We start from the raw sequence: 23368 nt of genomic DNA, 5'->3' as shown, positions 1-23368 counted from the left end.
TTGCTGTACCAATAAGTTATTGAAAAAGTTATTATATTATTCATTGAACAGTGGATCTGATTTTTATTAATTTAACAGTGGATCTGATTTTTCATCTTCTTTTGGCTCTTTTTCAGTGGTGCCTCCAGGGAGCCCTGGGCCCATCACCCGGCATGAGTCGTACGACAGCTTGGCCTCCGACCACAGCGGGCAGGAGGACGAGGAGTGGCTGTCCCAGGTACATTTCTGGGGTGTTCCAGTTCAGGAAAACAGGAATATTAGCCACTGGAAGTAAATTTAACACCTTCCCCTCCAAATGGGAAGTGAGCTTCCAACGATCAGGAGTGTTGCTGTGGGTAAAACTTGTTCGCTCCAGGTTTAACGTGGTGTGAGTTTGGTGGCCTCTACATTTTAAACAAATTAGATAAAAACAGACAAAGCCCCATCGTTACTGACACAGTCACATCTTTGGGAAGCTCAGGATGAAGTGGGAAGTGTCAGCTGGCAACAGCAAGTTACCCATCTCCCTCTTTCTCCTGACAGATGTGGATAAAGGAGGTTGGCTTGGCAAAATGACTTTTGGGTGCTGATTGTGCTGCATTTTACCATAAAAATGGTTTACTTCCTTCCTTTTCTGGTTATCTGCATTTCCTGCTGATAATTCCTGTGAGTTATAGCTAGATATAAACACTGTATTGCTTTGAAATCATCCTACTTGGTGGAATATTTTTATATGAGGTCAAATCTTTGTGTTTTTATCCATTCTTGCTTTGTCTCAGTCAATGAAGCTCCTCTTTAAGAACTCAGTAAATACTTGACCATTTGGCTCAAAACAGAAGTTCAGTTTAAGAATGTAGGTCATGAATAATACACTGAGAATTAATTCCTGTTAGAAATAAAAGGTTAGAGCTAAATAAATAAATAACATTTACAAATGCTCTGGATTTGCCAAAGCAATTACAAGGTGCCTGATCCATGGAATTCATCCTGACAAATTAGGTGGGTTTCCTTTGGTTTAAGAACAATGTTGTTATGGGAGTGATGCATTAAATGTGTTGCTGGGGTGTATGGCATAAATATGAAATATTCATGGATGGGATTTGCTTCTCCCGCTGGTGAATAAATCATACACAGCTTTCTCCTACAATGAGAGGTTAGGCTTCCACCTGTCCAGGAGTACATTCACTGGGGAATCCTGCCATGGGAATCCACTTCCCTGGCCTGGGGTTCCAGCTGTGGCTGCATATTGAGACATCTCATTTGTCTGTGCTGGGTCTAATTTCCCACAGCACAAAGGTGGTGGAACGACTCAGTCAACGCAGTCAGCCGGACTTCTGTCCCTGAGCTCGCTGGGGCAAGATCTCAGCTGTAGTTTTCCACCTCTCCAGTACTTTTTGGAGAGTTATTTTACTCTTCTGGTGACTTTGTGGTATAGCAGGAAACCGCAGGAAAAAGAGATTAAGGTAAATCTACCTTATGGGTGTTTGTTTATTACTAATTCCTGGACGATAAAAGGTGTCAACGGAACTTAAGACCTCTTGAACTTCATCACACCCATCCCTCTGAAAGAGCAAATATATTTACAAGGCAAAATAAATAAATAAATAAAACATTCCCAGCTGATGTCACAGAAGGCAGATAATTCCAAGGATGCTTCCAGAATGTTTAATTTTTGCTAAGTGAAGGGGTGGTGATAGCCCTCGGAGCACGGAGACGCTGCCGCTCCCCGAGCGAAGCCACTTCAGATTAAGCCCGAAGTGCAAGTGTGCTTTTCAAAATTAAAGTGTTGTTATCAACAGTAACAGCATGCAGCGAAAAAACACCGCCCTTCACTTCAACTTTTCAATTAGAACAGTGGGTAATGTGTGCTGTCAGTGGGAAGTAGATACAATATGTTTGTCCTGCACACAACAGGAGAGTGAATAGGAACATCTGGCCGTAGCCTCAGTAAAATTGCAAAGGCATCTGTTTACCTCTCGGCTCTGTGACACTGATGGTTTCAAGCTTAAAATATACAGATTACTTTATCTGTGGCCTAATTTACACTGCTACATAAAAGCCACTTGCCTCAGAAACGGCTGCAGCCAAGCTGAGTTAGGCTGAGAGAAATGCAGGGATGGAAACAGCGCTGCCCAGGCTGGGGGAGGTTGTTGTCTTTCACCAGCATCCAGCGTTTCAGACTGCCTCTTAAAGCTTGACAATCACTGCTGGTGGACATCTCTGCCATGTGTGTACACAAAACCTGTTTTCCTGAATTCCCTCATTGAGTTGCGTTTCTGCTGTTTGTTATTTTAGCAGAATTGATAGGAATTTAATAGACTTTTTTTTTATCTTAAAAGTGTGAGTTCACCAGAGCTTAATATTTTCATTTCATATTCCCCTTTTCTGATTTTTAAAAGCTCTTTTTGATTTTTGGTATTGTATTGTACCATCTTTCCAGCTTTAGTGATTCTATTCTATAATTACAGAAGTTCTGTGCTTTGTTTACCTATTTAATTACAAGGCCTAATTTTCCAGTTACCATCTTAAGTTTTCCTGGTTGTTTGCAGTCCTGCAGTTGCCTTATTTAAGACTTTATCAGAATTGCTGCTCTTCACATTTACAGTTATCAGTGTGAAAAGACATTTTTAAAATATTTTGGATGCTTCATTTACTGAAATTACTTATTTTTCCAAAGTTCATATCCAGGCTCTCACAGGGAGCAAGTACCCAGAGGAAAACTTGAATATTTGAAGTTATTGTTAGACACACCACAGGAATTCTCTGTGCCTTTTGGAAGCAGCCTTGGAGCTGTGAAGCTTTTGTCTCTCTGCATGTACATGCAGTAAATATCCCAAATATGCCTATTCTGTAATATTGGGCAGTTGTTCACTGCACACAAGCACCCCACCTCTGGTTTAATTGTCAGAGTTTTGGTTAAATGAGTGTATCTGTGTGTGGCTGCCCTTCTGTTGCACACCCTTGTTTGTGTTACGTGGTGACGACACGACCCGGGCTCATCCCAGGGCACTTCCCATCACTCTCGGTTACAACCCTTGTGCTTCCCAGCAAGATGCTCCCTGCCAGCCATCTTCTCACATGTGCCAACAGGAATTAGGAGCTTGGATTTGAAATCCAGCTCGCGCTGTGTCCGTGGGAAGCAGCGCTGTTAAAGGTGTGAACTTCCACAAAGCAGCTGCAATGAGATTCCCCAAAGAGCATCCCTTGCCCTGGTCAGGATGGGGGTTTCTCTGGCTGCTCCATGCGGATTTAGGCAGGAATGTGTTCCCCTGTTGGTTACACCACAAGGGCAGTTTCATTGTGTTTGAGTTAGAGCACATATTTCATCCTGGCAAGGGGAGGAATGAGCAGGAGCAGGTGAGGGGATGACCAGGATGGAGCGTCAGTCTTCAGAACAATTAAAGAACCGGGGTTCAGTGTCCTCAGGCTGGAGGTTCATGGACTTTCAAGGCTCTACCAGGAGCTCTTGGCTTTGGCTAAAAGATCTTTTCTCTAGCAAAGACATTCCAAACTTTCCCTTGTTGGACCCTCCTCCAGATGGATGGCTCCGAACACCCTTTTCCCTTGAACACGGCCGGGCTCCGGGCGCTCAGCGTTCTGAGGGAACCACTCATTGCATAAATCATTTCCCACATTCCCTTCCCACAGGTCGAAATAGTGACTCACACGGGGCCCCACCGACGCCTGTGGATGGGCCCCCAGTTCCAGTTCAAAACAATCCACCCCTCGGGCCAAACCACCGTCATCTCCTCCAGCTCGTCGGTGCTGCAGTCGCACGGCCCCAGCGACACCCCCCAGCCGCTGCTGGACTTCGACACCGACGATCTCGATCTCAACAGTCTCAGGTAAAAACACAACCCCTTTCCAAGCCTGCTTCACATTTGCTGTGTGAATAACTCGCCTCCTGCTTAAACGGGGCCATCTGTGCAGGATGTGTCACAGCTTTCACCAGGCTTGTCCAGATGAAAGTCTCAGAAGAGCGCGTGACTCACCCACAATAAAAATCCACTGCAGGCCAAACAGCTCAGGTTCCTTTTGCTGCCTCTTCTTGGGCACACGACAGGGAAAGACAGGACAAAGCCTGGTGGCCTTGCTCTGCATCCTCTAATAAATCCATTTTCTCAGCCATGAGTGGGAGCTTTGTGCCATGGATTTAGACGCTGACTATCAGTGGTCAGTGTGTTGGAACAGTAATTGAACTTCTGGAATGTTTTCCTGCTCCTTGGTTTTTGGGGTTTTTCCCTTTCTTTGGTCCTGTAATTCTTTTTCATGTATTTGATTCATCTGGTTTTGGACATTGGCTGATTTGGAACTGGAGCCTAGGGAAGGGAAGGAAGGAGAGTGAAGGTAACTGTGGGTTTGTATTTACTGGTGGTTTGTAGAAGAGCTTTATGCACCATGTGTTTGTGTCCAGGAACTCCAGATCTAACAAGTTTCCATGCTTCTGACTCCTCATGTGATTTGGAGTCCAGAATTCTGTGGTAGGGACTTGGATGGTTTGGGACTCTGTTTGAAACTCTTAGCAGTAAAATAAGAGAGATGGATATTATGACTAATCCCATTAAAACTGGGCAGACTGTCCTTGGACTGGAAATCCATGGGTTTGAAATGTGTGATTTCTCCTTGTTTGTAATTATTGCCATGAGTAAGGATATGGCTGTCAAACATATTTTTTATTGTATATATGTGTGTGTACGAAGAAAGAAAACTGAAATAAAAAATACTCTTGTGGACCTATGTTACAAAAGGGATGGGCAATTACAAATGAGCCTTTTCTCCTAAAGTGACAACACCTGCTGTTGAGGGGGTGCTGGAGGCTTTTTAAGCAGTTTGGGTGGGGTGAACTTTTCCCTTTGAGGTTCCATGAGAGCTCCCATCTGACCCATGCCTTGGGAATACTCCCTTTGTGTAAGTCTCAAAAAATATTAATATGGATCTGTGTTACAAAAGGAATGAACAATTACAAATGAGTCTTTTCTCCTAAAATTACAAAAAAAAAAATGCTGCTGTTTAGAAGGTGAAGGAGGCTTTTTAAGCAGTTTGGGTAGGGTGAGCTTTTCCCTTTGAGACCCCCTGAGAGCTCCCATCGGAGCCATGCCTTGGGAATACTCCCTTTGTGTAAGTCCCAAAAAATACTCCTGTGGATCTATGTTACTAAAGGAGTGGGCAGTTACAAACGAGTCATTTTCCCTAAAGTGACAACACCTGCTGTTGAGGAGGTGCTGGAGGCTTTTTAAGCAGCTTGGGTGGGGTGAGCACTTCCATTTGAGGCTCCCTGAGAGCTCCCATCGGGAACACTCCCTTTGTGTGAGCCTCAATCCATCTCCAGATGGATTCTCCAGATCTTGGGAGAAGGGAAACCAAAGTTTTCAACAGCTTCGAGCACATTTCGAAACAAACAGTCGATGGTTGATGGTTCCAGCTGGTTGAGGGGCGGGATCAGGCCTGGCTGTGCCCAGAGGTGACCGTGTGTGTCCCACAGGATCCAGCCGGTGCGCTCGGAGCCCGTCAGCATGCCGGGGTCACCGCGGCCCGCGGCCGACCGCAGAGGGGTCTCCACAGTCATCGATGCTACTTCAGGTAGGAACACCTTCATTTCTCGTTTTCTGTGGTGTTTATCAACCTGCTGGTTTTTTTCTCTGGTAAATGTTCACTAACCATTGCCACAGACTTGAGGGGTATCGTGATTTTCAGTCAATGTTCATCAACCTGCTGGTTTTTCCCTCTGGTAAATGTTCACTAACCATTGCTACAGGCTTGAGGGGTATTGTGATTTTCAGCTGCACACCGGGTAAGTGCTGTTATACAAATACTCACTGAGTGCTGCCATAATGAGGACTTGTTGTTTTTTGGTTTTTTTTTTCCCCTCTTACCACTCAAATGTGAAGTCGCAGTGCTGTGGTAAGATCTGGACACACTGTTTACGTGAGGTTTAACACGAGCTCTAGAATGCTGAAATCTGCCTAAACTAAAAAGCAGAACATTTACAAATACTAACACTGAACTGCTTTTATTAATGAATGCCCGAAGCAGAGAATATTACAGTTCCATCTCATTTATAAAAGAGCTTTCATTGAAACGTAATCATAAATGTAATTGATTTCTGTGAACAGTCAGGACAACAGGAGAGTTTATCTGATGTTTGTGTAATGGGCACATTTTCACTACTCTGCTCTGAAGGAGTGTGTAAATTTAATACCACAGTGGTTATGTTAATATCAACAGAGTAATATATGTACTATAAAGTTCTCTTTTTCCCCTCAGTGGTGGGGTGTAGCCTGTCTAAAGAAACAAGGGCAGCAGAGCTTTATATTCCAGTGCAGCTGTGCAGTGTCTGAGGGTCCACACAGCAGGATTTTGTCAAATAAAATCTCTCACAAGTAGAATTATTAAACACACAGCATTAGTCAAACAGTCAAGTCAGAGAGGATTTTAATCTTTAGCGATTTGAAAATCCCTGGAGGCTGCTGATTGGATTGAGGTTAAACTGTAAAGAGAGACTGTAACACATACAGAAACGGGGTTCTGAAGAGTGGTTTAAAGAGAGTTAAAATAAAAGCTCCTGTTTCAGACTCTGCTATTGATATAAATGCTGAGTCCAACACACTCCATTGTTTGCCAAATGAATTTATTTGGGTATTGCAGGGTATTTCTTATATGTGTTTATAACTGAGTTCGATAATAACCACATTTACTTTGGATATTGAGAATTGTCATTATAAATTCCATTTTCAAATATTTAAAAGTCGTTAAATTAATTCACATTGAGCTTAGACAAACATCTGATGCTGGTTGTTTAAGGTGAATTTTGTTTCTTTTACTACAAGACAGAGTAATTTTGAAAATAATTGTTTGATCCAGAAGAGAACATCGATGCATCCCTCATGATTTTTTTTTTTTGGACTGGTTCATGCATACCTGTTAGCCCTGAAAGGTTACAAGTTTGAATCACAGGAGTGTTTCTATCTGTGTGTGTGACACTGGAGATTCAGAGTGATTAATGGCAGAGCTGTTCCTCCCTATCAGCTGGTACAGAAAGAGATATCAGGATTATCAGGGTGGGGAATTTTCCCTCTTCTGTAGGGGCAGTGCCTTTACCTGTAAGAGGGATGTGTAATAATTCTGAAATATGATCATTCTGAAACTGTTATTCCACCTCCAGTAGAAGCAATGAACACGTGGGACTTGTGCCTCTTCCATGCTAAACAACTTTTCCTGAGGTGTGGATGGGGCTTTAATATGAACTGGCCCATGTGAAGGTGATGAAGCTCCATTTTTAATGCCTTTAACATGTGTGTCCATATTACAGTTGCCACAGTCCATTGTATAAGTTTTTAGGACGCTGAAGATATATTTACTGTACAGCAGTGACTCAGTTTTGTTGTAGCACCTCATAAGTTTCTTATAAACAATACATGGGTTTTCTAAGGGACAATGCTGATGGCAGGGATTTATTTACTTCACTGCCAGACAGGTTGGATTTGAATTGACTTTTGATTCAGGGACTTCACCATCTATTACCAGTTTTTGTATTGCCTGAGCCCTGTCCTTTCCCATGCAGAAATGAGTGCAAATGTTAGATTATGTGTGATGGTGTAGGGCTGAATTCTGCTACAGAGTAAAGGAGACACAAGGAAAACCCATACACTGTGTTCTGAGATTTCGAGGTGTTCTTGTACCAGGGCCCAGCAAAGTAGAGTGTTTTATGCTCATTTTCTCCTCTTCCCATCTCTGAGATGTGCAGAAAATGACACTGAGCTCAGCTCTGGGTGTGAAGGTTTTATTTAAACACTGCTCATGCACACCATTGCATTTTGGTGCTGCAATTATTCCCATTTCCTGCTGTTCCCAGGGCGTGCCCTGAGTGGCTGATGTTCTTTATGGAAAATACATTTCTAGGTTTGAAGGATTTTTTTTAAGTAGGTCATAAATTTTTCCTGCCTGAGCTGACCCAGGAAGTGATTCTTCAGCTCTGACCTGTGATTTGAGCCCGTTGCACTTTATGAAGATGCTTATCTGGAGGTTTCATTGCCTGTTGCTTGGAGATACAACCCATGTGGCGCCTCTGCTTATCTGACTCATCACTTCTTCTTCCTAGCAAAAGATTTCAAGTACATGTTTATCATCTCCCATTATCCTCCTGCCATTCTTGATGGCTTCCTTCCTTCTCCCCCCCGTTGGTGACAACTCTGTTGTTGCATTTAATAAGAAATTTATGTGCTTTTTTTTTTAAAATTGTGATTTTCACGTCTGTAAAACTGGGGTTGTGCTTATGACAATCAGGTAATTTTCAAAAATCTGCCTTTAAGAAGTATGTCATGGGTTTTAGATTGCCTTACAAAACTAATGCTGTTATCAATAAGGAAATTTTGCAGTGCTATTTTCAACTTGGATGATTGTTTTTATAACCATTCCTTGGATAAATTAAAAAAAAAAAGGTATATTTCAATATGGCAGGTTATCTCAACTCAAAATTCTCCTGAGATATTCTTCTCTGGTTCATTTTTTTAAAATCAAATCTTGAAGGGAAGTTTGCAAAGCTGCAGTCACCTAAAGCTACTGGACATTTGTCCCTCAGTGCACACATTTTAGTCGTGTGCATCACAGAGAGAATATACCCTGAAGGATTAAACACGCTGTAATTCCAGCTGCTGTTCCAGATTGCCAGTTGGAGATGTTAAAGGGACAACACTGAGTTTAAATCCGTATAAAGCAGGAAGCTTTTACTGATAATGCAGCAGGAGAGCCACTGCTGTGCAGGCAGTAGCTGCTGACTGTGTGTCAGGAGTGTCTCTGTGTCCATCCTTCCCAAAGTGTGCTCTGGCTGTGACACAGCTGGGGTGAGCCTTAGTAAGTCAGGTTGTATTTAAGACTTTATTAGACACCAGAGATGAAAGAAAAACCTTAAAGGTGCAGGAGATGCTGCAGCTGAAGGTCACACCCTTTACACACCCAGACCAACCAACCCTGCACCACAATCTGTGGTGTGACCAGAAAAATTGGTGCTGAATGACCTGTCTTGTGTTTCAGAAAACCACCCTGCAAGCAGGATTTGGAAATCTTGCATTACAGGTGTGCATTGAATGCTCTTCCCTTTTTTTTTTTGCTGTGCATTACATCTGATTTTGGGCCAGCTGAGCAGAGCTACAGGATAGTGGGGACTAATGTAGAAAATATGAACATAGGCCAGACATGCATTTGAGTATTTCCAGGCACCTTTCTGAATGTTCATGCCATAGCCAGTTGGAGGAGTGATGCACATCATATGTGTTCCATACCTGAACAATCAAAGCTGATAGAGCTCGATGAATAATCCATAATACAGAAATTAAGGGTGTAGGGAGGCTGGGATACCTGTACAGACAACTCTGAGTGTTCAGAACTAGAGAACCCCCAGGGAAAAGGTTTGCAGCAGTTCCTGAGCACAGTGAATTTGCTCACACAGCTGCACTGAGTGTGTGGGCAAGTGTTGCCCTCAAACTGCAGCACATGTGTGGGCTCAGGTGCTCAGGTGTGCTCAGTGAGTCAGCCCTGCTCAGCTAAGGGAAGTGGCTGCATTTGTGTGTATGAAAAGTCATGTTTATTCCCTCACACAAAGAGGTTTTGGACACCCAGCAGCCAAATAATGACTTGGTTGCATCATTGGTGGTGTAGGAGAACGTTGACAAAGAAGTTGTCTGATCTCTTTTTTTACATCAACCTTTTCCTGCTTGGAGGAGATCATAGAATAGAATCTTTGTTTCTTTCTTGCTTGGGACCAAAGCAGAAGTTAGAGTGGGAAGGATTTTAATGAATGGTATTATTTAATGAACAAAATTAAATTTGTAGGAGAAAAAGATGCTGGGGATTTTTTTCCCTCCTCTTTGATTGTGTGTGGGGTGGGGGGCACCTTAATGTTCTCATCTGAAACCTGGCTGTGCTTCTTAGGGATGCACATAATTTTTTAATGAAGCTTGTTTATTACTGTTGTATGAAACTCTGACAACACTAAGCTCTCTTCTGGTTACTTCAATCAATGCCCACTTAAAATCAGCTTGTAATTTAGTACTTCCCTTTCTTTTGTGTGTGACTGGCTGGTCATGGACAGATAACTCTGTGCCTGCAGAGGGTTTAATGAACAGGAGGATTGACTTGGGTTCTGTGGGGGAGGGAATTGGCCTCCCCTCCCTCCCTCCCTGCTGCCTGTGAAGGCCCTTTCATTGTTCATCCCCACACCTGGGAGACAGGGACCACGGGACAAATCCTTACTGTCCAGCAGTGCTCTCTTCCCTTGGAATTTAATCAACACTTGTGCTGTCACACCTTAAAGCAGCCGAGCTCTTCTCTGTTGTCTGCACAATCAAATATTCATTGCCCAGCCCTGCACACCACAAAGTGCTGCCTGGCAGCAGCGCAGCTCAGTTATTCAGGTAGTAAAGATGTGGGAATGCAGCTGGCAGATGAAGTCACCGACATTACCAATTCCCAGGCTGTCCTTCCTGCCACAGGCAATCACTGGCAGGCCTGGGCCGTGCCTGGTTTCCCATCCCAGGCTCTGGAAGGGCCCGGGAATGTCACGGATGCTTGAGCTGCTGTGCCTGAGTGGAGCCGGGCAGGGCTGGAGGGTCCTTGTTGCAGAGAGATGAAATCAATAGGGGCTGAGTCCTTGACCTCAACCTGTAATTACCTGGCTGGGATAAAGGTGGGGCAGGTAGAGATTGCACTCAGTATAATGCTGAGCTTTGAAGCCCAGGGAGAGGTTTGGCCCTTGGTCTGTTCCTCACAGCAATTGAGAGGTTTTAATAATGGGCAGAGAACAAGCTGCTCTTAGAGGGCATCACCTGTTCAGCAACACAAAAATGTACCCAGCACTGCTTGGTTTGAATTTCTGCATCCCCTCAGCTTAAAGTTAAGTGAATTTAAGTTGTGGTTCTTTCCTGGAGTAACTCCTGTCCCAATTCTGTTAATACATCTATTTAAAATGCTTATTATATTACTGATTTGCATAAGTTTATGCATTATTCCTTGACTAGTGACAGCCTGTGGGATATATCAGGTATCTGTTTCCTCAGTGCAATAGCACACACTCACATGTGCTCCTACTCTCTTCATCCTGCTCATCTGCCTTGCTAAGCGTGTGTGTGCATGAGCTGCATAATGCAAAATTCTGGTACTTAGAATGTTTTCAACTTGATTTATTTCATCTAATTTGAGAAAATGTTATCTGATGATTTTTGAAGAGAGCCTTAAGACAGAAGTGACTTCAACAGGCTCCAGGATGCCAAAGCAGTGTACATGATTACATCCAGAAACAGCTATGCCCTATAGACTGGGGAGAGATGTGAGGAGAAATTAAAATGACCTGACACTACTGACTGGGCACTTGCTGCTGGATCATTGCCTGGGCTGGGAAAAGACTCAGCTGCAGGGAGACATGGAGTAGCATTAATGTCTTGAAACACCAGTGGGTGTTTTCTCCAGGCAGGAGAAGTACAGTGGAGAGAGGACAAGCACGGGAGCAGTGACTGAAAGGCAGCAGAATCGTTATACAGTGATTTAATTTCCCTCTCTGGGATGGTTGTGGGTGGTTTAGTCGGTTCTGGAGGTGGGAGCTCACTCTGCACAGCACAAGGTAGTGATGGGGGGGTCTGTTACTCCTCATCCAGTTTGCCTTTGGGGCAGCTGAGGAGGCTCCCAGTAACTGAAGCAGTTCCTCCCTTCGAAGGTGGTTGTGCTCCAACACACGAGTGTGTATCAGCTTAAAAAAATAGTGCAACGTGCAATTAACTTCACTGATGGAAATGAAAATCAAAAATCAATGATTTCTAGACATTGCTGCCTTGAGTTGAGTTTGATTTTAAGCAATTTAAGTTCCTCAAGGTGCTTAATCCCCCAAGCCTGGTCACCTCCTTCATCTGGCCAATAATGTGATTTTTGGCCCAGCAGTTCCCGTGTTCTCGATGAAAGCCGAGCTGTGACCTGACCAGCATCACAACCAAACGCAAGGGAATGGGGTTTTTCTTCCCCTTACCCGAAGATAAGTTGCAGTGGGGCCTCCAGGGGCCACGATAATGGTCACTGGCACAGTCCTGCTGCTCCCAGACAGTTGTTCTCGTGTCACACAACCCGCTGGGCGCGTGTTCCGCGGGCCATTAATGCAGCCACTGCAGTGTCTCATCACTCAAGTGCTGGGAACTGACTTCCAGTTGGGGAAGCCACCTTCAGCTCACATAATGGTTTGTCAGCTGAAAAACAGCAGCAGGTCCAGCACAGAAGTGCCTTAGGTTTATTTATTGGGGAAAAAAAAAAAAATATCCTGGATGTTTTGCACATCACTGGTTCAAACTCACTCCTAATATGATATTGTCTTATGTGCCCCTAATTATCTGTCATTAGCAGTTGTTAATGTTGTGTGTAGGTAGCTTTAAAGCTCTGGATAAGTGGAAAGTGTTGATTCTAATCATATCTGACACCACAATCTTCCGTGGAGCAACACATGAGCTGAGATTCCCAATGGGCTCCTGTAGGATACAATATTTATTATAGCTTGAGATCTAAGAGCTCCCAGCTACTGTTAAACTTACAAGAGATCCAGAAACCTCAGTGTCTGTACTTGTGTTTTTAGAGATTGCACAGAAATAACACACCGTGTGGTATTTGTTCATTGACATTTCTGCTCTTTTCCTGCAGTGCTTAAAGGAAGCGTTTTGCAAACCTTTATATTTTTATAAGCCTGTAATAGATTCTAAGCTCATCTATTAATCTGGACTGCTTGAAGTGGCTTTAAAACAGTGTTCTTTGTGCATGTTAAAAGGGGGGTATTTGAACATCCATCTGCAAGTGAATTTGAGAGTTGCTGTTGTTTCAGGGCGAGCTTTCATTTATAAGCAGTTTTCCCGGTTTAGAATAGAGAAATTCTTACTGAGTGATTTCACTAAATTAGGCTTTATATTTTGAAGTATTTTTGAAGTATTTGCTCAACATTTTGCTAAGCAATGTCTGCTAGTTCCTTAGTGAACACTAATTTTTTAGTATTTCCTCATACTACAGATAATATATTGTTTTGTGGGCAATACTTCGTTCTTTAATAACAAAATGTTTGACAGTTAATATTTCCAGAGCCACAAAAACTTGTTGCTTTATAAACCACCACAGGTTTAATATCTGATTTTTTTTTTTTAATTTATCTGGCCCAATCCACTGCTCATGGTGGAAAGACTTTACCTGGATCTTTACTGACATAGCTTTAAACAAGAGCATCACTCCTCACACATGGGGGTTTTTTTACTTTAATATCAGCAAATGTACCTATTTTCACCATTGTGAATCCAAAATGAGTGGGTTTTAGCAATTGCCCATTGGGATGTGATAAGGATGAGTGAGCACAAGTGTGAGTTTAGGTGCATGACACACAAAACTGAGCTGTTTGGATTGATAGATCCAGTGCCTGACTGATCTGTTTTAAGGTGGAGTTTGATGCTTGGAGGGTGTCACAATCACAGCCTCCTCACCCCAGCTTCTTGCTGAAATAAGGATGTTCTCTGCTGGAAGTAAATGTTTATATCCCAGTTGAAATATGGCCTGTTGGTACTTACTTGTGTATATATTTTATTGCCTCGGTGACGTAAGGGGCAAAGAAACACATGGAAAATATTTTGTTTTCCTTAATTATCCACTGCTGTGGAATACCCATTGGCTTGGAGTCGTGGCTCCTCCCCTGCCTTGGACTCCATCCCTGGCATCGTCCCAGCCAGATTTTAATAGTGCTTTATCTGCTGCTTGCACTGCTTTTAACTTTTACTTTTTATTGCAACCCGAGCTAAATTGGGTGCTGGTTACAACCCCAGCTCCGGGTGCAGAGCTCCAAAGAGCCAGAGCTGGTGCCAGCAAGTGTTTGCTGTGGAGAGTGACCGGAATGTGGGATGAGCCGGGAAGGGGAATGTGGGGTGAGAGGAGCCCCTGTTTGGCACCATCCTCCTCCTCAGCCAGCTCTCATGTGTGGGTAGGTCCTGGCAGTGCCTCCAGCTGGGGGGCTCTGACTCCTGAGCACCTCTGGGGACATCCCACCCGGGACTCACCTCCTTCCAAAAGGAACGCGGAGTCTTGGAATGCGGAGCACGGGAAGCCGGTTATTCCATGTGCATAAACCTGCTGGTGCTGCTCCCCTTGGGAAGGTGAAAACAAGCAGGTCACAGTGGGTAAATGACAGAGAACAGGTTTGGGATTATCGACATCATTAGCAGGGATTCCTCCAGGTGAGAGGTGCTCTGGGAGCACCGAGTCTGGTGCTGTGCAGGGAATGGGCCTGTAAAATGGAGCAGGATCAGGGAAAAGCAAAAGGTGGTGCTATGACTAACATATGTCTTTTTCTGGAGTTTGGCCACAGCTTTAAGGCCTCCGAGTGGATTCCTGGGGCCTTCGTCTCCTATCCCAAAACCGACACGAAAGCCTTTCCAAATCTGTTTTATAAACTGTGCGACTGTAATAGTCCTATCAAAAACCCCGTGTCCCCAGCTCAGGTGGGGTGCAGGCCCCCTCCTCTCCTGAAATCCCGGGCTTGCCCAGTCCTTCTTTCCCTGATATTTCCCTCCAGCAACAGCGGGCAACCATTTGTGCCTTGTGTGTGCCGGGTGTGCCGTGTGGGAGAGCCCGCGGGGGCTCCGGCACAGCTGCTCTCCCTGGAGCTCACATCTGCTCGCAGGAGCGGGCGTTTGTCCCAGGCACAGCTGGCCCTGGCTCTGCACGACCCACCTGGATTGCTGGAGAGCTCATGGAATTTGTGAGGCTTTGGCACCGGGGCCGGAGCTCGCTGGGGAGCCCCGGGTTGGGTTGGAGTGTTTGGTTTTGGTGTCTCTGTTGTTCCCTTCGTGTTGCGTTTGCTTCAGGTTGTGGTGATGTTGATGGGAGAAAAGCGGCTCAAGAACTGGGATCTCTCTGATATGTGGCCTTTTTTAGGGCACTACAAATAGTCCTGACTGTGCCCCTCTACAAAGATAGTATCTGCCTAATTTTGCCTTGATAGGAAAAAGCAGGAGAAGCCACTGTTGCAGTCAGAACCTTGCCAGCTCCTTGCAATTCCCATTCACTGAATTCCCATTAATTGGAAAAGTAGCTCTTCAGACTTTCACCTCTCTTATTTACAGTGGGAATGCTGAGCATTGTGTGCTCTGCTGTTTGCCCATCACTTAAAATGCATTTTAAAAACCAACATAATGTCCTCAAAACTTAACTTGTGATTGAATGTCAGATGTAGTAAATGGCCATGGAACATCTGCAGAGTTTTTGTGTTGCTGGTGGATTTTTTGTTTCTTTTTTAAGAATCAGAAAGTTGCCATGAAAGAACTTGGAAAAGAAAAGGAATACCCCAGTGTTAGTCTTCTGTTTTTGGTGTTCCTATTTAAGCTCTAAAAACCCACCCAAAATAAACCCAAAGCAGCACACAATATGCAGTGAAACACTTACAGGGACACGACATTTTACCACTGAAGTTCGATAAAAAATTCACTGTATCATAAGTGAACCATTTCCCCCTTGATTTGTGTCCAAAATATGAGGAGAAACCTTGCAGCTGCATGTTGCATTTTACAAAAGAACATATGCATGCATTTAAATCATTTACATTTCATCTTTGCTCTCTCTTATTTTTAACCCATATTATGGTGAGTGACAGTGTGTTTGGAAAAGCGAGGCTGAAAGCAAAGTTTAAACTTTGATGCCCCATAAGCTGAACTGCAAGAAGGGCTTCACCATTTCATTTTTTTATTTCAAAGTTTTGGCTCGTGCCTTTTCCTTTCTCTCCAGTGAAACGTGTGAGTGAAACTTTGGGAATCTGACTGGCAATAAAAAAATTAAATTCTGCTGCAGTTGGTTTGTGCTGGTCCTGCAGATCCGTCCTTGGGAGGATGCACAGCCAGGTGCTTAAAGATGCTCTGGCTCAGTGAGGCCATTAATTAATTGGTGATCATTAGGGGGTATCAAATATTCCTTGTGCTATAAAACTGGTTTTGCTGGGGGTGAGGAGGGGAAGGTGGAGGGGCACCAGCTCTGCCTGGTGTACTCCCCTGACATGACTGTTCTTCAGCACTTCCCTTCTCTGTGTCAAACTGGCCACTTTTAACTCACCTGCTTTCAGAGCAGGGGTCAACAAAGAATTTGGATTGTGGGTGTGATGTTTTGTTTAGTGCCATCAGCAGGGCAGTGCTCCCCCTCTGCTCTGTGTGAACAAATAAAATTCAGCTTTATTGGCCTAGTTATGGCCTTTTAATAACCCTTCAGTGGCACATTGTGCAAGCCGTGAAGTGCTAACGTGTGCTCTGCCGTGATGGAACGTGACGGGAGGACACGGATCCGTCCGAGGGGTGGCAGGTGAGGGGGTGCAGGAGCCCACCCCCCCTTTTCCAGGGGGAACTGGGCTCCCAAGAGTAGCAGAAGAGCAGCAGAAGTACCCAAATGATGCTGGGGAGAAGGGTTTGTCACCTTCCCCTCATCCCTGGCTGTCTGTAAATGTAGATTTGACTCAGATATTTCCACGTGCCTGTGAGATTCAGAACTCAAAATACACAGTGATTTTATCCCTGAGAGCTTGCAGAAATTTTTCTGACCTTCCAGACTTTCTAAGAACTAAACCCAGTGTTCTTCATTTATTTTGCTAGTAAAGATTGACTCATAATTGAGGATATCACGTGGAGGACCTGTTACTTATTTGTCCATCCATCCTTCCGTGTTTAAAACCAAGTCGAGAACCTAATGAGGTTACAAAAATATTGCTGATCCTGAAGCAAATACAGTTGGAGAACATATGCTTTGGTTTTACATTTCTGCCTCTAAAAGGTGACATGTCCCGTGTTTGTCATTTAATTTAACATTCTATATATTTTTAAACGGCTGTATGATTTGAAGTCTCCAGATGCCGGGCTTTGTGCTAAACGAGGCTGACAGTTCAGTGATGTGGAAGGCCATTATCTCACCTTTGTGCTTCTAAACTGTAGCCACTTGCCTTTGCCTGCTCAGAATGCATTTGCTGCCTTGCAGCCCAGGAATTTTTAACACCTATTGAAAGCATTAATTAGCTGTGCCATGCTGATGAGCACTCGAGGTGAAAAGCAGGAACTGATGCTGCCCTTCAAGTTTGTGTTTCTCCCCTTGCTTGTACCGGGGGTGCAGTAGGTGACTGATGAACTCTAGTGGCAAAGGCTGACTGGGGTGCTCTGTGCTCTCAGATTTCACAATTAACAACGGCAGTTAATCACTTGGTACTGGGGTGATATGTGTAGTGTGTCAGTGGGAAGGGAGTGGAAGGTGATCCTGTGCCAGTGGCAGCTTGCTGAGATGTTCTTTGGATGATCTCTATAACCCAGAATCCTGGAATGCTTTGGGTTGAAGGGACCTTAAAGCCCATCCAGTTCTACACTCTGCCATGGGCAGAGACACCTTCCACTAGCCCAGGTTGCTCCAACCTGGCCTTGGACACTTCCAGGGATGGGGTAGCCACAGCTTCTCTGGGAATTCTATTCCAGCACCTCACCACCCTCACATGGAAGAATTCCTTCCCAATATCCAATCTAAACCTGCTCTGGCAGTGTGAAGCCATTCCCCCTTGTCTTGTCACTCCAAACCCTTGTCTCTCTCCATCTTTCTTATCAACTCCCTTCAGTTCATGTGGAATTCCAAACCACACCATGGGAAAGACCACTGGATTTTTGTACACTCAGTAGAAGCATTTCCCTAAATGCTGCGGTCGCTCACATTGACTAATGAATCCTAAAGGAATAAGATTTGATGGAAAAAAGTGATTTAAAGATAAAGCAGTGGCATTGCAGAGGTTTATCTCCAGGCCGATTTGCTCAGAAATGTTACTCCCGTTTTCCAGCAGATTTGGTGATATTGTATGTTCTCTCCTGATGTTTAGTCACCAGTGGAAGGGATTTGTGTGTCTCCACAGTCTTTGTTAACATAAAACCACCAACACAATGTCTTAGCAGCCAAGAATGCGAGCTCGAAAAACAAAGTTCCATCCCGATGTTTGTGGACTGATATAACCCCGTTCCCGTAAACTGAAAGCCCTTTAAGAATGTAGAAGTTCCATATGGTTTGTCCTTTCGAAGGGGAAATTGGATCCATTTCTGCAGATTATCATGGTGTCCTTTCAGAGGACAAGGAGTCCCCGGAGAAGTCCAACCCCCACATTCCCCAGGCACACTGGAGCTGCTCCCAAGCTGGGCTGGCCCCTGATGATGCCATGGAGGTGCTTCTGTCCACGTCCCATCCCTCTGTGTGCCTGGAACATAAGGCCATGTGTTGATAAACAGCTCTAAATGGCTCTATCCATAAACCAGTAAACCAAAATTCAGGCTTTTGTATCCCATTACCGCCATCCTGAGTCAGCAGGTCTCTCAGACAATCATTTTTCTCCAAACTTGGAAAACGGATAATCATTACTTGGACTGTTAAAGTTCAGTAATACAAGAATAAGTCATAAATATGTCACTTGTATCTTAAAAGCTAACTGGCTAGAAACTCTCCCTCCTGTCTGATCAGGCCTCCAGTGCCTTTGATCACCATTTTCTCCTCTTTCCCAGCACCACAGCGAACTTCTTTAGTTTTCCACGTTTTCCTCTGCCCCTGTGACAGTGTTCTGCTGCAGATTACAGCTGTGCTCAGGCACCATAAGGTTTATATGATTAGTCAGCATTTGGTTTCCATATATAGCAAAAAGTACGTCTGGAGAAAATATTCTTGTACATATTTCCAGGCAATAGGATCAAAGCCCTCTGTAGGTTCTCAGTTTTAATTTATCTCTTCTTGCTTGCTGTCTGAGGAACATCAAACAGAGCCCGTGGTTGTGGGAGGGAAGGGAGGGAGCCCTTTGCTGCAGAGCTTTGGGAGCACCCTTCATCCCAGCCAGCTCCAAATCCTGCCCTTTCTTCCCTCCCCGTTGCCCAACTGTGAACTTTGGGGTTTGTGCCCACATATTTCTGCCCAGGTGTGCCTCCTTTTCTTGGATTTTTGTCTCCTTGATCCCCAGTTCTCCCCAGATCTCCGTCAGTCCCAGTTGCAGCTGCTGGGCCCGTCTCCTTCCTTTGCCACAGTGTTTTCTGGAGTTCTTAATCCCTGTGTTGGCTCCTCTTCTGCCATAACGTGCACAGTTCATCCTCTTCCAACTAAGGAATGCTTGTTCCCATCTCATCTTTGGGGTTTTTTGGTAAATTCCTCCAACTTCTCTTTGTACTCTTAATATCTCTCCGTATTTGCCCAGAGAAGCTGTGGCTACCCCGTGCCTGGAAGTGTCCAAGGCCAGACTGGGTGTGACTTGGAGCAACCTGGGCTAGTGGAAGGTGTCCCTGCCCACAGCAGGGGTGGAATGAGATGTTTTTAAGATGCCTCCCCACTCAAACCAATCTGTCATTCTGTGATTTGCTTCTCCACGAGAAGGCCTTTCCTTCTGGTGTCAACTGCCCAAACTGAAACTCTGATATCCGCCAAAAATATGCAAACTAACAGCACTTCCATTTGTGCCTGTGTGAGGAATCCCCTGTGCAGGTGGATATTATTGGATTAGGTGCTGTATTTATGTCATCTCAATTAGATTTTTTTTTTTTTTTTTGGAGCTTTCATTAGATTCTTACAGCAACAATTTGTAAAACCTTGATGCTTTTGCAGTGTGGAGACAGCCAGAGGTGACTGTCATTAAGTGAGTAAGCAGGATACTTTAATCACACAAATCCTAAAACATTTTCATAGGAGGAAGTTTTCTGAAGTTTTCGGAGCTATTAGTAAGTGTAGCAAGCCAAGAGATCCGAGACCCTTTTTTACATCACATTTTTAGAAAGGCCTTTTTTTCCTCCTGATAGAAGATCTGCATTAAAAAATATATATATATATATAATTAGCTTGATTTCAGTCATCCACTCAACATTTCTGAGGCGCTCGCCAAACGATCCCAGGTGTGGGATTGCAGCAGGTAATTTCCTGCGCGGAATTTGTGCGGATGATTTTCTGTGTCGGGAGATGATATCGGCTCACCTGGCCCCTGAGCCACAGAGAAATCCTTTGTTTATTCATTTAGTAGGCAGATTAACCCTAATGAATATGGGCTTCCTGGAAACAGATACAGGGGACAATGGCGGGGTGAGGAGCGGGGGAGAAACGGGGGCAAATTCCCTTTTCTTTCTTCACTTGGAAATAATGGTGGCTTTCAGGGGACAGGGGTGTTGTAAAACCCGAAAGGAACGTGAAATATGTCGGCCAGAAATTCTTGATTTTCGAACGAAATCTTTTGTTTTGTGGTTCAAAGAAGGGCTGGGGCTTCCTTAGTGTGTCAGGTACAATTGTGCCCTGTTGAACCTGTTGGAATGTTTTGTCGTGTCAAAAAGTAGGATAAAGTGGGCATCTGAGATGTTGCACTGAATAGCACTTAAATCCTAAAACTGGAGGACCTCAGTGTGTGTTTTACGTGGTTACTCCAGTGTTTTGTGGAATAGGGGGGTGGTTTTTAATAATTATTTCACTGAATTAAAGGTTCATAATATAATCTGCCTTTGAAATAGTTCGTACATTGTCCTAGACAACCACAGAAAAGCACGAGAGTCTTGATGGCTTAAATAATTTTGTTCCATTTCTTTTTATTTCATGGGAATAAAACTGTGGAAAAAGGTGTGTTAAGGAGTGTGTTGGATTTCTGTTGCCTGAGTAGCTGTGCTGGACAGGGAGGCAGCGTCCACACAGGGTTAGGCTGCATATATGACTTGATTTTCAGTCTTGGGGTGGCACGGAAAAGCTTCCAGAAGCATTTCAAACAGCCCAATTCCTTGTGTTCCTGTTGGGTGATGTCTGCAAGTGTTCTGCACGAGGCTCATGAAAGGCTGCACCGTTACATTGATTTAAATAAACGAGGAGTAATTTCTCAGCTGTTGTTGACGTGACATTGGACTATTGTTCGTAGCACAATGTGGGAATCTGCCTGGAAAAGTAGTGGAGGTGAATCCCAAAGCCCTGAGAAGCAGAGGGAAAAGAGGGTCATTGACTTCAGGGACATAAATCAGGCTGGCCGTGGTGTTACAGGCAGGTTCACTGCAGTATCACTCAGCCTGTGTTTGAACAGCATGAATAAATTAACTTATTCGAACTCAAAGAGGGAATAATGTCACGGTGAATTAAGATGTGTGTATGTTAGTAATTATGTATTTTTTAATGCATACACACGTTAGATGGTATTTGAAATTAGGGGGAAGCAGTCTGCTAGCTGAGATCTCTGCTGTGAGCTACCAGTCAAAGTGCAGACATGAGTACAATGAATGATTTTGCTGCAGTTGAGAGAGGAACAATTTCTTGCATTTTTATGTGACTGGTACTCGAGATACATTATTCCCAAGGCATGGATGTGTAGACACAGATGTGAAAATCTCTTAACTTCCAACCAAACTTTTCCAGATCTTATCACTATAATTTATCCTCTACTCTCTGTGGACTAGAAAAATGTCTTCTTACACATAACTTTATACATTGGAGGGAAAGGAAAGTTCTGTTCTACCACATGGTGAGTGTTGAAGATCGGATACTGTTGGCTTTGACACGCTGACTTTTGTAGTTGCCTGTAAAAACTCTAGAGTTTCAGAAGGGAAGTGAAAAAACAGAATCCATCTTTTCCACAAAGAAGAAAAGTTTCCATTGTCCCTCAGTCCCATCACTGAAAGTACAAGTGGGCAGGAGCAGATAATTTTCTGGAGGTGAACATCTCTACATGGGTATTGTGTGTGTGTGCATCGGGCAGCAGTAAATCACAAAGGAATACTTTTGCTTTGTATGGAGATTGTTTTATCCTTCTTAAAGCTACTATTTATATAACCTTTAACCAAACAGAGAGTAGCCAAAGTATTTCTGAGAGTGAGAACTGCTTTTCTGGCCGGGGTGGGCAACAGCTCCATCCCCTCCCCTCGCGCCGGGCGGGAACTCACCACGTTGACACGTGGACAATTTGCCAGAGATTATTTCCCCCCCCCTTCCCCCCTTGCACGTGAAAGCTCCAAACAGATCCGTGTCACATTAGGTGTCATTAAAATAGAGCTTGTGATAACTAAATAATAAATTTAGTGGTACCTAATTACTTTCAGGAGATGTTGACACAGTTGCCGGAGACGACTGTCGCGGGGAGCCTTTGGAAGGAGCAGAGACTGTCTGTGCTAGAGGGAGGGTTTTTTTCCTCTTTTAGTGGAAACCAAAGGACAACAGTCATTATACGATTCTGTACTTTAAGTATTTTCATAATCCAACATAAATTGGCCCACCCAAGGATTATGTCTGTCTTATAAGGATGTGTTTATATAGTCATTGGGTGAAAGATTGCAGAAGTTGAACCGCTAGTTTTGAAAGTCGAGCCAGACCAGGAAAAATCAGGATACAATTTGGCACTTATGGAGACTAAATGATTTCCTTTTTAGCTGCTGATTTCTACTGGGAAATGTATCCTTGGACTGAAAATTGCATCCGGAAAAATGTTTATGTAGTGTTTTTCAAATGACTGATTATTCCTCTAACCTTTAACACGCACTGTGTGTGATTTTCTTCCTTATTAACTCTTTCACAACCAAAGGAACAATTTCCTTCACTGTAAATAAAATTAAGTATACATTTCGATTCATGCAATATTTTAATGCTGTAACAACACAGCAAAAGTCAAGCTGGAGATTTTGTTGAGTCAGTAACACAGGGAAATCCAGCTCATCTTGAGTCAGACTCTCCTGGAAGAGGAGTATCCTGCTTGGACAGTGAGGCAGGCAGAGCACATGAACTTTTTATCCTGATTACTGCAGAGAAGGAGAACAAAAATGTTCCTAAGGTACCATTAGATGCAGTTTTCTGCCAGCCAGGGGAGATTTCCCCAAGGCATGTGGCTGAGGTAGAGGGACCGTGCTGCCAACTACTGGCTATTACTTGCTGCTGAATATAGTGAATTATTTCATTGTGGGCTCGGGGTTTGTCTGCAGGGGAATTGATTAGTGCAGCTAGAACAGGACCAGGAGTTTTAGAGAGATCCACAGATGCTCTGTCTGGAGCTAAAATGTTCTCAATGGTGATGTTCTCACGTAAAGACATACCATAATTCACTGTAATCACATCATCAGTATCCTGGTGTAGAACAGCCACACTGGGTGTCTTTCCTTGCATCCAGAATGTTCTGGATGCAGGGTGGGAGTTGGGTTTCAGAGCAGCAGCCTGACCTTGCTCCCCTTGGCTGAGGCACCCGTGTAAACACGGCAGGGTGGGACTGAGCCACGTCTTTAAAAGCCATCTCAAGTGATCCTGCATAGAGTGGATCCCACGCTGACAAATGGGGCTGGAACCAGAGCTTCCATTTTGGCAGAGCTGTCTGTAAATTATGGTTGGCGTTTTCCTGTGTAGAAACACGCCAAAA

General features: G+C 44.1%; 1 protein-coding gene across 11 annotated transcripts in view; it reads left to right on the top strand.

The window, feature by feature from the left end:
- BCAS3 (BCAS3, microtubule associated cell migration factor) overlaps positions 1-23368 on the top strand; it is a 317160-nt gene that overhangs the window by 132581 nt on the left and 161211 nt on the right. For all 11 annotated transcript variants that reach the window (XM_027660195.1, XM_027660193.1, XM_027660194.1 and 8 more), the window contains 3 exons: positions 117-217; positions 3628-3824; positions 5462-5559. In XM_027660195.1, coding sequence (XP_027515996.1) covers positions 117-217; positions 3628-3824; positions 5462-5559 — 396 coding nt within the window. The remainder of the gene's footprint in view (positions 1-116; positions 218-3627; positions 3825-5461; positions 5560-23368) is intronic.

This window comes from Corapipo altera, unplaced genomic scaffold (assembly GCF_003945725.1).
Source record: "Corapipo altera isolate COAL_440 unplaced genomic scaffold, ASM394572v1 271, whole genome shotgun sequence".
NCBI lineage: Eukaryota > Metazoa > Chordata > Aves > Passeriformes > Pipridae > Corapipo > Corapipo altera.
This window is presented reverse-complemented; position numbering and strand designations above follow the sequence as displayed.